The 13,804-nt window shown below is 36.2% G+C and overlaps 1 protein-coding gene across 9 annotated transcripts in view; it reads right to left on the bottom strand.

Annotated features, from left to right (window-relative positions):
* Positions 1-13,804, bottom strand: part of STRN (striatin) — a 136,934-nt gene that overhangs the window by 67,526 nt on the left and 55,604 nt on the right. For 8 of the 9 annotated variants that reach the window (XR_015772153.1, XR_015772152.1, XR_015772158.1 and 5 more), the window contains 4 exons: positions 11,850-11,990; positions 9,466-9,573; positions 8,511-8,597; positions 8,146-8,424 (listed from right to left, as the gene is read on the bottom strand). Coding sequence is in view for 1 of the 9 variants with exons in the window: in XM_014255950.2 (XP_014111425.2) it covers positions 8,255-8,424; positions 8,511-8,597; positions 9,466-9,573; positions 11,850-11,990 (506 nt within the window). In the remaining 8 variants the exon portion in view is untranslated. Of the gene's footprint in view, positions 1-518; positions 8,425-8,510; positions 8,598-9,465; positions 9,574-11,849; positions 11,991-13,804 lie in introns of those variants that run through there. The other variant, XM_014255950.2, reaches the window with a different exon arrangement.

Below are 13,804 nucleotides of genomic sequence, written 5' to 3' on the forward strand. Positions count from 1 at the left end.
CTGCCTCCCCCTCACAGTGCCGTTCTGAGCACCTTCCTGTAGCAACGCAGCTGCCATCTGTGATGTGTGGTTTGCTCTCCCTCATCCTCTCCCTAAGGGCAGAACCACATTTATTTTTATGTTGAATGAACGCTGTCCTCGGGAATGGCCACGTGTCTGGTTGTGAACAACGCCTGCTGACAGACCAGCTCCTGCACAACCGCACCCACTCCGCATGTCTGCTCACCCCACACTCACCCCCACACAGGCACCACGTGCCTCAGCACATGGAAGGATGTGGGGTGTCAACAGAGCCAAGCTGGAGCAGCAGTACGAAACCAAGACATACGGAGAACAGAAAAACCAAGGTACTCCTGTGAACAGTAACACGCTGCACAGTTCAGTAGGAATTTCACATGGAGTTACCTCAAACCCCTCCAAGTCTGCTTGTCTTACTCCTAATGCACTTCCCCCTCTTAGTACTCACTCCAAAACCACACATACCTTGTGATAAAATGCAGAATTATGAACACAATGCAAAATGTTGAAAAATAGTATTTATTAGCACCCAATTTACATAATTATATGGTACAAATGACACTTGCTGCTGCAACATTAAATAAAGCTGCTTTTAAAAACCATTGCTTATTTCTGGAAGTCCGTGTGATTTTGCTCAGCACAGAATGCGGGTACAGTACACAGATACCCCACTTCACTACTGTCATACCAACACAAATACCTGCATGGTTACCTCAATGGGGTCTCATTTTAAATGGCACACTAACATAAGCAGATCTATATAATTTTAAATGACAAAATATTTATTTGACTTATTCAGGCAAGTGAATGTAGCTTTAAATATAACCTATCCAAGAAGTTTCACAAAATATGAATTGCAGTGAAAAAGAGAAAATTCAGGGCTACACTTGAGAAGCTCAAAATGACACTGACATATTTCAAAATAATCTCCCTCTGAATTTTCTATCTTTGCCATTTTAGATACTTATCCAGCATTTTAAACTACTGAGTTTTAGTAAGAAGTTTAATACTAAATTTTTGAAGAAGCATTTCCATTTAAAGCAAAAATTTATACTTGTAATAAGAAACACTTAACAAATCTTTGGAGAATGAATCACTTTCATTTTTCTCATGTCCCATGATTAATAAGCCTTTTCAAAATCATGAAATATATTACATTTATGGATGCTTACTCCCAAGAAAACTATTTCCTTCATAAATTAGAAACCAGAATTCCTCACTCAAAATAACATTCACTTTTGTACAACAGTTGCATTTAAACAAGGTAATTTTGGTGGTACTGCAATTCTGACACAGCCTCGTACTGAGCCATACACAAAAAATTGACAAGCAGACTATTACTCAACAAGTAGGTATTTCTCATTTGGATCCAAAATTCTGCAAGACACTTAAGCCCAACATTGTTTCAAAGTAGTCATTCAAAACTGGTGTATAAAATCATAACCTCAGGATAGTTCTGAAGGGGAATCTTAATATCCTTTAGCTGTTCATATATCAGCCACGGTAGCCTTTTCATATCAACAATCTGCCATGGAAGTGACCCAAAACAGAAGGGAAGCCACTCGAATTACTAGCATGTTAGTGGTTATCACCTGTAGTAACTTCTCCTAAAGAGAGCTGCCAGGTATCACTAAATTCTAGTAGAAAAGAAGAAAGTGTATTAATATAAGCAAAAACGACCAAAAAAAAAAAAAATAAATCCAAGCTGTAGTCCATATGGCAAAGAAATTTGTCTTTTTTAACCTGGCAGTCAACCGAAGATAGTTATGCAAAATACAATGCAAAAATGACAAATGTCAACAGAGAACCCTACAGCAACAAAAGTCATCTCATCACGGGAGTTCCTTCTACAAGTTTTTTCAGACGCACTATTCAAGGAAAACATAGCACAAAACTGCTTTTCAGTCTGCTTAGACTATAATGGTACAAGAAATCATTAGTTAACATGCTCAGTTTGCATTTCCAAAAGAAGTGCTAACACATATGAGACAGTTTTCAAAACTGACGCACAATTGCAAATGTCCAACTGCAAGGAAACAATTCTAGGAGCCATACATCTGAAAACAAGCTACATTCAAAAGCACTGTATCTTGATGACAAGAAGCATAAAAAAATAAATTCTTAATGGAAAAATATTAGCTTGAAGTCCATAATTTATCCCTTATACAATGTTTTTGGCTGCTTTTCACAAGTAATCCAAAAATAATGACAATATTTGGCTTGGCAGTAAGTTATCCTTTCCCTTTCATAATAGTACAAATCCTGATATATAAATCTTTTCTCAACACCACAGTCTAATACTCTGGTGTGAGGACCAAGGGTTACTCAAAATTGCCAGAAAGTAATTTTGGGAGCCTGTAATTCAAACTTGAGAGACTTGAAGAAGACTGGCCTGGAGGACCATGTCAACACAAGGCTTTGAGCAGCTTAGAAACACATGCATGGGGCATGGTTTAAATACTGGTGTGATCTCTCAGGATCACAGCATGGCTTGGCAGTATGAGCAGGGCAAAATCAGTCTAACACACAATACCACAATCTATACTTAAGCAGGAAGAAGTTGGGCTAAGAAGAATATAATATTATTAAATGCCTTTTTAGCTCAGCCATAGTTTGGATTTCGTAATCTAACAAGAAGTCTCTTCGGACAACAAACCAGACGAGATCCACACGTTGTACTATTCAACTGGATTTATGCCTTCTATAGCGGAATCCAGATTCTCAGAAATATCTTAAATGATATAGCAATTCATAGGCTTTCACAACTGAACTATAGAGCAGCAAAACCAAGTCAGAAGGCAGGCTAAGAGATAACACACTAGAATTAAATGAACTGGATGTAAGGCTGTACAAATCAGCCTTTTGGTGGTGAGAGGGGTGGAGCTGAAGCGGAAACTCTACCACCCTTCAAAAAAAACACTTCAAGAGGAAAATCAGGAATCCTTTATGAAATTTATCCTGCAGTAAGAGCTCATTGCAGATGAGATTTTAAGACTCTCAGAAAACATATCCTAAAGGAAAATTTAAGTGGGAAGGTAAAAAGCACATACCAAAAGAACAGATAACCTGCACAGGTATGTTCATTAGCACAGGCACAGACATTTTTTTAAAGGTCACATTGCCAATCATTCTCCCTCCTGGGAACATTCCCACCAGCTAAACAAGACCATGTCCCCAAACAAGGACTATTTACACAAGAGTCATCCTAGTCCTTCTCCACTCCTCCCTCTTCCAGGAGTTTGCTCATTTGCTCTGCTGTAGTTAACACTATCTTTTACAATAGGGGTTGTTTTTTTGTAAAACACCCCTGACACAACTGAATGGATCAACACTGCTGTCCATCAGTTTCTCTACTGCTCAGTAGGAACATGACAGAAGCTTTCAGTGGTAGTTTACAGGCAAATAGATTCCATAACTCTGTTTGTCTCTAAGCTTAAAGACACTGATGATCAAAGAGTCAAAACTGTTCACCTATTGTAGCTCTCTTCAACTAAACACGTTATCAGATTTAGGTGAAATATTCTCAACACCTTCATGCCTTTATGGAAAAAAGGGAGCTTCCTGAAACATCTGAGCATTTTTTTAGGGAAATCTTTTCATCCTCTCAGTCACTCAATACTAACAACTATGCCAAGCATCTCTATGATGCTCACTCATGAACAGCAGCTACCCAAGAAAACTCATATTGCCATGTCAAAGATTGCCACATTTTATACAAACCAATTAACAACATGGAAGAGGTTATCGTATTCTGATTTCTAACAGTGTAGTCCAAACCAACTTCCACTAAACAGCTGCAAATTTCAGCATAGGACAACCACAATGCATTTTCTTCCTTAATGCAACTCAGGTTGACTAGGTATTTCACACAGGCACCAAGTAAGCTCTTGGATACCCGGTGCAGTCTGTAAACACACTGCCAAGCCACAGCCTGCAAATGTTTCCAAATACACATCTGGAAAGGCATTAATAAAACCAAAACTTGATTATCTGATAGTTATGACTGCTTTTCAACTCTTTGTTTCCACACTTCTGCCCATCGAACACTGCTCAAAGAACACATGAGAAATTACATTTCAGAATTTACAGAAATTGCTGTTCTCCAAAATTACACTGTTAAAACCTAAGGAGGCAGGGGAAGAGGACACATCTGTGATCCAACAAATGTACCAAAAAGTGGTGCAACTAAGTTCTTTATCTCTCACACATTTACTCAAAAGAACAAGTCTCTGGTTAGTTTAAATTCACAACCGAAAAACAGTGTTGTATGACCTAATCACAAAGTTGTATGGTGAACACCACACACTTACCAAGCTTTCACCCAAATTACATGAGACTGCTTTAACATAACATTATTTGAAAATACATGTCCTAAAAAATAAGCCTACAGTATATGGACTATAGTTCTACAGCCTTCTTTCTAAAGAACATATTTTATCAAAATAAAGATGAATGAGATGAAAGCAGTGAATCTTTCATGTGGAAGTTTTCTCTCTTAGGACCAAAAATAAATGCAGACACTAGGATTTCCTAAGACTAACACAATATATCTAGAACTTCTTCCAAGCTACTCCGAATCATTCTGTGCAAGCATTTTGGTAACTGAATCAAATACGTGACAGCAAACAGTCCAGTGAAGTAAATTAAAAGTGGGTATTTAAACCTAGTGGACCAACTTTCAACATACAGAAGGACTGAAAATTATCCCATTAAATTAGTTAGTAAAATCAAAATCATTAGCACAGGCTAACATACACAAAAAATTATATGAGCTAACCATTAAAAAATTACCATATAAATTAGATACAGGAAAAATAGAAATGGTAAAATGCTATATACTGATATTGCAGAAAAATGGGTTTTTTCCAAGAATAAGCTTTGGGTTCAGTTTTGTTTACACTTTCAGTAAACATATGTATCACACTAATGAAAGTTACTAATTACACTGAACCAAGAAGAACTGCACATAAAAGGGGAACAAATAAAAATAATTTAGTGCCCTCAGAGGTCAGAAGTTCAAAGTAAGACCCAGGATAATCATGAAACAGGATTTAAGCCTCTAGCTGCAAAAGAATCGTAACATACTAAAAGTGAAGAAGAAATTTGAAAAGCAGCAATGCTCAAATGTTATTTAAAGGAGTTGTCATGAAGAAATACGATTTAAGTTTGTCAGACATCAAAAGCTTGGTCTTCCTACACAAAAGCATTGCATTACAGAGGATAAACCCAACCAAATAATACTTAAGATGACCCTCAGACTAAGTCCAACAAATCATGCATGTGGAATGGTGGTATGGACACTGATATTTGAAGAATTGAGCTTAAAGAATGAAAACAAGGAAATGTGCAAAAAAAGCAGACTAAAACAATAGCTTGAAGAAGGCAGAAAGGAATGAAAATATACAGATGGAACCAGTGTGTACATGCAGGTTCCAAATTACAAAGACTATGAAGAACATGTAAAATGGCACAAAACATGGTTTGGAATACTGGCATGAAGTTACAAAAAAGAGCTACTAAATACCACATAAATCCTCCTGCCAGTGAAATGCATTCCTTAAAATAATCTTTAAAAGGAAGCCTAATTGTTTTAGAACACATAAAATCTCACTGGCCAAGACAATATTAGAACACACAAGTCTACAACCCTGCTTTAGCAAGCAGATGGACTAGATAACCTAAATAATTTTTTCAACCCTATCTCCTATGATGATGTTCAGAAGATCTGACAGGCTCATGCACAATACCCTGCAGTCCTACAAGTATGTGAGCAAGTACAGTAAAAAGACATTGACATCAATTATGAAGACAAGCACAAAAATATATATATTCCACAACCTCTTTGTAAGGCTACATTTGTTTTGTTTTGTTTTTTAAAGGCACCTCATCCTCTAGCTATTGCCAGCTTTTAAAAAAATCACTTTTCGGTTTGAGCAAGAGCTCAGTAGTGAGAAGGAAACATCTTTCAATTCACATTTGAACAGCCACTTCTTACATTCCAATTGTAATCAGAATGACAGTCTTTAAAAACAAGCATGCTGGCCTATTAGTTTTTATGTACAGCAATTTAAACAACTGTGACTACATACTGTATTGTGTAAGCAAAAGCACAACATTCATTTCATACTCACAACCATCATCCTTTGTATACACAAACTCAAAAGAACTCTTAATACTAAAACATTAAAATGCACCCATGGAGTCTTCCCTTACTAGACACATTTAATACATGTTTACAATATATATACACATATAGAATATACATAACTTTTAGAATTTTTCAAATAAATCTTTGTAATTTTCTCTTCAAAAAGAAATAAAATAATGACACTGAAAGAATATGAGTCAAGTACTCAGAACTCTCACAAAGTTGAATGCTCAGTTTTGCAGCCAAGTTTCCTCCTTTTCATCATAACCAAAAAAATTTATAAAAACTAAATAATCTGTATTATTATTATTGTACTCATCTGTTTCATGGTAAACGTTCTAATATTATCTAAGGAAATATATTGCATACCAACTATCATGAAGTGACATGTGAATATTCTGAGCAATAAAAGGTATTCCAGGATATTTTAGCAGTACATGTAATGTGTTGCAGGATCAAACAGCACAGGTCAACCTTTTATTCTAAATAATATACTTAGTTTAAACACTGAGATCAACTTCAGATGTGGTCCCATCCCCAAATGGCACTCTAAAAACAACATAGTCAAACCTTATGTTGATAACTTTCAATGACTCCTGCTTATCAAGTGTCAGTTTAAAGGTAAAGATTTATTTATCAGTTTCCAGTCTTAACCTCAGGCTGGTATATGGAGAGCTGCACTGGGTTCTTTCCTACTCATATCAGCGCCAGAAATCAACTCCAGCAGAAATTCTGCTTTCCATTCCCATCAGAGAAAAACACCAACTTCGTGCTTATGAATAGTAATAATTCTGATGACGACACATAACAGAGAAGAATCAACTCGCCTTCCTTTAAGAAGGGATAAAAGGAATAATAGATTGCATTAAAAGTTATTTGTCAAATCAACAGAGAAGCTCTGAATAGATAAACAAAGCACATCTGTTGAGTAATTACGAGAAGCACTCATTCTTCAGGTAACCCAATCAATGGCACATACGCCCGGTGAAATGGACAAGTCCCTCAAACGGTGCAGCTGGGAAATATCTCTAACAGTAGCAGAATCTCTCCAAGTGATGAAGCTTTGTATAGTTCCCACCAATTCCACTAAAAGGACTCATACAAAGCATCAGATTTAATCTTCAAATGAAGTATTTCACTGTTATCCTTAATGCCCAGAACAGATACCCTTTTTAGCAAGAACAGAAAGAGGAGATGAATGTTTGACAGCTAAAATTGTAGGACAGCTTCTTTGGAAAGCTTTGTGATAATTTCTTGTGCCAGATCTCCAGGAATAAACAGCATTAATATCTGAATAAGTTAAATTTGCTACTACAGTATATACAGACTGCATCAGTCTGTTGTTAATTGGGATTTAGACTAAAGGCTCAGTTTCTAGCCACACACTAATACAGTCTAAAAAAAAATTACATAAATTTTTTTGCAAACTAAATATTTACCGAGAAACACAGAAGATGTAACAGAAATATTACTGCATTTGAATTTATGTTAGTAATTTGCCTTCCTTTAATTGCATTTATCTTAGGCTAGCAGCCAGGTGGCTGAGATTAACTATCCACTACTGCTCTCTGAACAAGATCTACTTTATTCATACCAAAGGGATGACAAAGTGCCTCTCACATGATACAGTAATGAGCATGTGAACTGACTTTGAATCGCTTTTTCCAGGTGATTTGAGAATGAGAAGCATCCTAGGAAGTTTCCCTCTTTTCCTACTCCCTGATGCAATTAGACCCCTTCTTTCCAGTACTCCATTTTATTAATAGAGAATACGTAGACCTAGTTTCACCCAAGGCCTGCCTGGACGAAAATTCACACCCTCTAAATAAAAGCTTTTTTTTTTTTTTTTTTTTTTTTTTCTTTTTTTTTCCCACCTATTTGAAACTGAGAGATTCCAAGCTCTCAGCACCAGCTGAGCTCACAGAAACCAGAACAAACGTCAATTTAGAAAAGAGCACCCTGCAAAACTAAACACTTACAAACATTCTCTGAATTACAGGGCAAGATAAAACAACTCATGCCCTCCTCTTCTCTTTTGTGCAGCTGGTTAAATATATACAAAGCTAAAGTTGAATGGGAAGCACTCCGTCATACAAACACTTTAGCCAGGGCATCTGCTCCTGCACTGGCAATATAACATTTGGATGGGTGGAATGCCACATCGTGAATGGACTCATCAAATTTTTTGCGATGAGCAGTAAATTCTTGGATGCAGGTCTTGCTTTCAAGATTCCACAAGCGAATTGAGCAGTCGTGGCCTAGAGAAAGGGAAAACAGTTTTCTTTATAATTTACATGCCTGCCAGCATTATGAGAAAAAGAAAACGAAATCTGAATGTACTTACTGCCAGACATCAAATACAAGCCATTAGGATCAACAGCTAAACTTGTAACTGCATCTAAGTGAGCTACCATGGAGTGGATCAGTTTTCCTTTGAAAGAAAAGATTTATTTAGGTTATTTTCTGCAGTTAACTTTGTTATCTGTATTCACTGCTTATGACCCTACCACAGCTGATATAAACACAAGATCTTGTCCCATGACTGAATCACTAAAACTATACAAGAAGTCAGCATTTTAATGTCAACAGTTCCCAAGCTAAGCACAGAAGCAGTATCGTCAATGTTTGAGACCTTTGCTTTAAGCCACCTTGATGCTACAATCACTGTGCATTTTAAATATCCGCCCCTTAAGCAAATTAAGTAATTCTCAGGTAATTCTCGAGCTCTCAGGTAAGATCTTGAATGGGAAGGAAGGCAGGGGCTGAGCATACTAAAAGCAATGAATATAAACTACATAGGAACAGGGAATAATGTTAGATGTCTCAGCGAGAATTAATGTTTTAACACAGCTTATTATAATTACAGCAAGAATTTCATGTTAAAAATAAGAAATCATGGGTCAAATGTGGCAGAGGTCTAGGAAGCACTTAAAGGAGAGCCAGAGGTTCCTGCTCTCCAGAGCAAAATAATACAGACAACCAATAAAAGAAACATAAACATAAGAACATGGAGATTTGGAAAAAAATACCTTTTATGTTAAATATTTATAAACCCCATACACAGGGCATTCTAAAAGAATGGAGAGAGAGATGCAAGCTCCTTATCACTTTGCCAACAAAGCTTTAAGTGGGCTGGCAATCTTTAGACTCTGTTGGTGATGAGAGATTTCTGCTTCAGAGGCTATCCAATTCTTGACATCCCTCAGCATTTGTGTGAATAATATTGATCATAGCAAAATTGGGAATATGATTTATATTATACAATGGCTATGACTAAGACCTGCTGGAAAGATGCGTACCTGTATTGTTGTCGTAGAATTTGATGTGTCTGTCTTCATGAGCAGTGATACTAATTGGAAGAGTTGGATGGCTGATGACTCTGTTTATCTGACAGGAAGAACTGACTGCTAAGAAAAAACCAACACACATCAGTCTATGTAAATTGCTAAGTTCTTTGAAAGATTGCTACCAAGAAATAAACATGTAATCAATCTAATGTGCAAAATTACTTATATATCCTGGAAACTCTCAGTTAGTATTATGTTATGCACTTTCCTCTAAAATACTTTCCAAACTACACAGGACAGAGACATACATAAAACAAATATATGCTAAATAAAGTCCAGCTTTTGGACACGGTTTTATATAGGCACATCATGCAAACAAGTGAAACCAAAAACTGAGTGAAAACACCTCATTCACACACATTCCTCCTCTTGCCAAGTCAAACTTTCTTCATAACATACAGGACAGGAAGATAAACACTGCAGGCAGTATGTTTGAAGGAAACAAAATCTACCTCTTATTATCTGATACATATGTATTGAAATTATTATTAAAAAAAAAGATGCTAGACTATTCATAGGAGAGCAAATTTCCTTGCCTTCAGTAATTCTGAAAGAGCATGCATATATATAGATACATAGAAAAAATATATATAGATAGAGAGAAAAAAAATATTGGAATTTTCTGGTTAGAAATCCAGGCATTCCTGTGATGCACATGTTAATGCAAGAGAGGTCTTAAGAGGCATAGATTATGACAAAACCCACAAACAGTCATTACAAGAACATCAAAATACAGACATTGTGTTTCATGTTGATTGTATTTAGCTAAATTGCTTCCAAAGAACATTCACATCATTTAATCAAAATTCTTACTAAAATAAGCAAAATAGAATACTACTGAAGGTTCACTTGCTATTAAAATGGTAAAGATCTCATTTTACACCTTTCTATAAAAATCTGAACCATAAAGCATCACAGGACACTTAGAAATTATGAAAGTCTAAATTAAGGAAAAAAACTCCAAATTCATATTAATAAAGTCCCCTAAAATTACTACAAGCACATGAATCTTCATCACAGCCAGCCATCCCCACAGCTGGAAAATGCCAAACAGAGGCTTATATGGAGCACCAGCGTCCCTAAGTAGTCTGTTAGAGCATTTCAGGTGACATTTTCCTCTTGTCTAGTTCTTGCAGAAATAATAATTTATTTCTTTAAAATACATGTAAGCTTTATAGTACTGTTACATAACTAAAGATACTAAAGAGGGACTGCTGGTTGCCATACCAGGGTCTTGTTTTCCTAAAGGAACATTACGGAATTACAGCAAGGAGGAGGTGAAAAAAATAGAAGGGAGAAGGGGAGGGAAGAAGAAAGGTGGCTTCCACTAAATTGCATTAACTAATTTAGAACTGTTCTTTTAGAAAGGACCAAAAATGTGGGTTAAAAGAATAAATCCAGCACAGTAAGGAATAACCTAAAGAAGAGATGTGGCACTTTCCATTTGTTCTTATAAAATGATAGGCATTTAAATATTTTAAAATATACAAGCGAAGCCAACACAAATGGCTTAGTCCTTTGAAAAAATGTAATTAAATAGTAGAATCCAGTGACATAAAACCCTAAGGGTGGGAGAAGAAGTATCAAAATTTCAAAAGACTCAATGTATTGCCATTGTGGCCTGAATATGAAACCTTATGCTTTAGTTCATTCTGGTCTCTTTTGTAAAGTCAGAGTAAAATAATTTACTGATAGCAGGCTCTTCACAGTATCCTCTAAAACTTCTAATATTGGTCACTGTCATGATCCAAGGCATTAATGGGACCTTGTGAACTAATGCTCTTTCACTGGAGCTTTGCTTCCCTCCTACAGTGAAAATTTCAACTAAAGCCCAAGTCCAAATGAGCCAAGAGTGCAATAAAGCTTAGACAATGGATACCTCTGAGGAAAAATAAAAAATAATTGACACACATACCCATTTTTTAAATAAATTTAATGTTCAATTTTCCTGATATTGCCTCTATATTGCAATTTTGGACTGAAGAGAAAATGGATATACTGAATCTGCAAAGATCACAAAGCTGTATTGTGTAAAGAAACTTGTGCTTTTTCTCATGCTACTATCCCTTGAAGAGGAATTCAGAGTGTGAGCTTGTTTCTTCTATCTTATTTCAAAAGTATGCACACTCTTCTGCTACTGCAATACCCATGAGGTCTGCTGTAGTAGTAATAATTTACTGTTATATCTCAGAACACAGCTTGTAACACAATCCATCTTATAATTTCTCATGACACTGCCTGATTCTTTGGAAACATTGAAAAGATTATCAACAGTACGAATCTTAAAAAAGCATTTTTTTTTTTCCTTTGGTTGGTTTGGAGTTTTTGATACATACTAGTATCCATACTGGATTCCAGGGTAAGAATTCGTTGCCGTGTCTCCATGTTAAAAATGCTAGTGTGTCCACTGTTAAATGATGCTACCATGAGGCTTGGGTCACTGCTCACAAGGTCTACTGATGAAGGGATTCCCATTTCTAGAAAACAATGCAGAGAAGATGTAGTTGGTGTAAAGAAAAAAAAAATTAAACAAAAAACCCTTTACAAAAAAAGTAAGCATTTCAACATGAAAAGGACCATGATTATGAAAGAAAATGTTCCATTCTAAAATATAAATTAGGCCAATCTAAATAGCTTTCCCTGTATGATACCTATTTTAATTCTATTTTTTGGACATGTGTATCAACAACATTCTTTACAAAGATGCTGTATCTAGAACTGCAGCTGTGCAGAAATTTACTTTGAAATTAAGAAAGCAAGAACTCCCTAGTCCCTTTTCCTTCCCTTAATTGTAACAGCAATTCTCAAAAAGACTCCACCAAAGTCTATTGCTTTAAGTAAAAGGACATAAAATTGAAGTGGTACAACAACTGACTGACAGATGATTAATGTTGTTGTAATTAACTTAGACAAAATCAGAGCTTAAAAAAACACCAAAGTTCTCTGGGTGCAGATTTTACACACTGGAACTGTCATCATTTGAAGTTATATAAATACATTAAAAACTTGTATTTCAAAGCTCCTGCCTATAGTGGTATATATTTGCTCTCCTTATACTGTGGCTATCTACACACTACAGGACAGAAGGTCAAATCAGCAAAGCTTGGACACAGGATAGATCCCTTAGGATTTTTCTTCTCAAATGTCCTGTTCACCACCTGCTGTGTGAAAGAACAACACCAGTTGCAACAGATGCCAGGAGGAGGAGGAAAAGATAGAGAGTGAGAAACTGAATTTTAAGCAAACTAATGTTGGATCATAGATTCAGATAACACAGGAATACCATCACATCCCTGTAAACTCTAAAGATTCATGGAAGAAATATCTTTCTGAGACACAGGACTTCAGGAATATTTCTCAGGAATGGCAGTAGTTACTAACAAGTATTCAAAAAAAAAGGCAAAAAGGATTGGTGGGAGAAGAAAACACACAGTTTCTCAAGTGACCTTTTCGATCACTGCCATGCATGCTTATCTTCAGCTTCCTGGTAAGCCTTCAATGGTTAATCTAAAGGTCTTCAATAATGAATGACAGATATTTTAGGGGGTTTGTTCAAGGTTATCAATAAGCCATAGGAAAACTGAGTTTTCAGTCTTTGGATTTCACAACTGGGCCTCATTCCAGTTTAGAATACAAAAAAAGCCCTAATAGTAGTTCTATGAGGCAAGACTACTCCTCCTTCCCCTTTAGTTTAATAATTAAAACCAAAATGACTCACAGTAACAAACCCCTAAACTCTACCAGGAAGCTCTCATTGCAAGCTGGCAATAAGAAGCCTGCCAACCTTTAGAAACATAGTTTTGCAAAAACTAAAATACGTGGAATGTTTTTATTTTGCTCAGTCTGTTTTAACTAACAAATAATGGCATACCTGACCAGCTTTACAGTAAAATTTGACATGTTCAGCTGTGACAAGGTTTATTTTGCCTCAAAGTTTTTCTGAAGAGACAAGGAACTGTCTCAGCTCATGGGCTGTCTTTAATGACTACCAGCTCTAAGAGAGTTTAGCAATGTCAATGGGCTTGTTCTGGAGCACTCTGACTCAGACAGACAGCAACTACCAGAAATTAGATTCTAACCAGTGGGATTTTCACTTGTGCATGACATTTCAGTAACTAACTCCAAAGAAGTATTTTTTTCCAACTAGCAGTGTTTAGGTTATTGTTGTTTAGTTAATGTGCAAACTCAGAAATTCAAGTGGAATATCTGTGTTAGAGGCACAAGGAACAAATCTGGAAGGTACAATGACACTGGCCTGAGGTGAAACACTGGTTACTCCAAACTTCCACTG

Source organism: Pseudopodoces humilis, chromosome 3, assembly GCF_049639895.1.
Source record: "Pseudopodoces humilis isolate 2021_Gansu_Grassland_sample_001 chromosome 3, ASM4963989v1, whole genome shotgun sequence".
NCBI lineage: Eukaryota > Metazoa > Chordata > Aves > Passeriformes > Paridae > Pseudopodoces > Pseudopodoces humilis.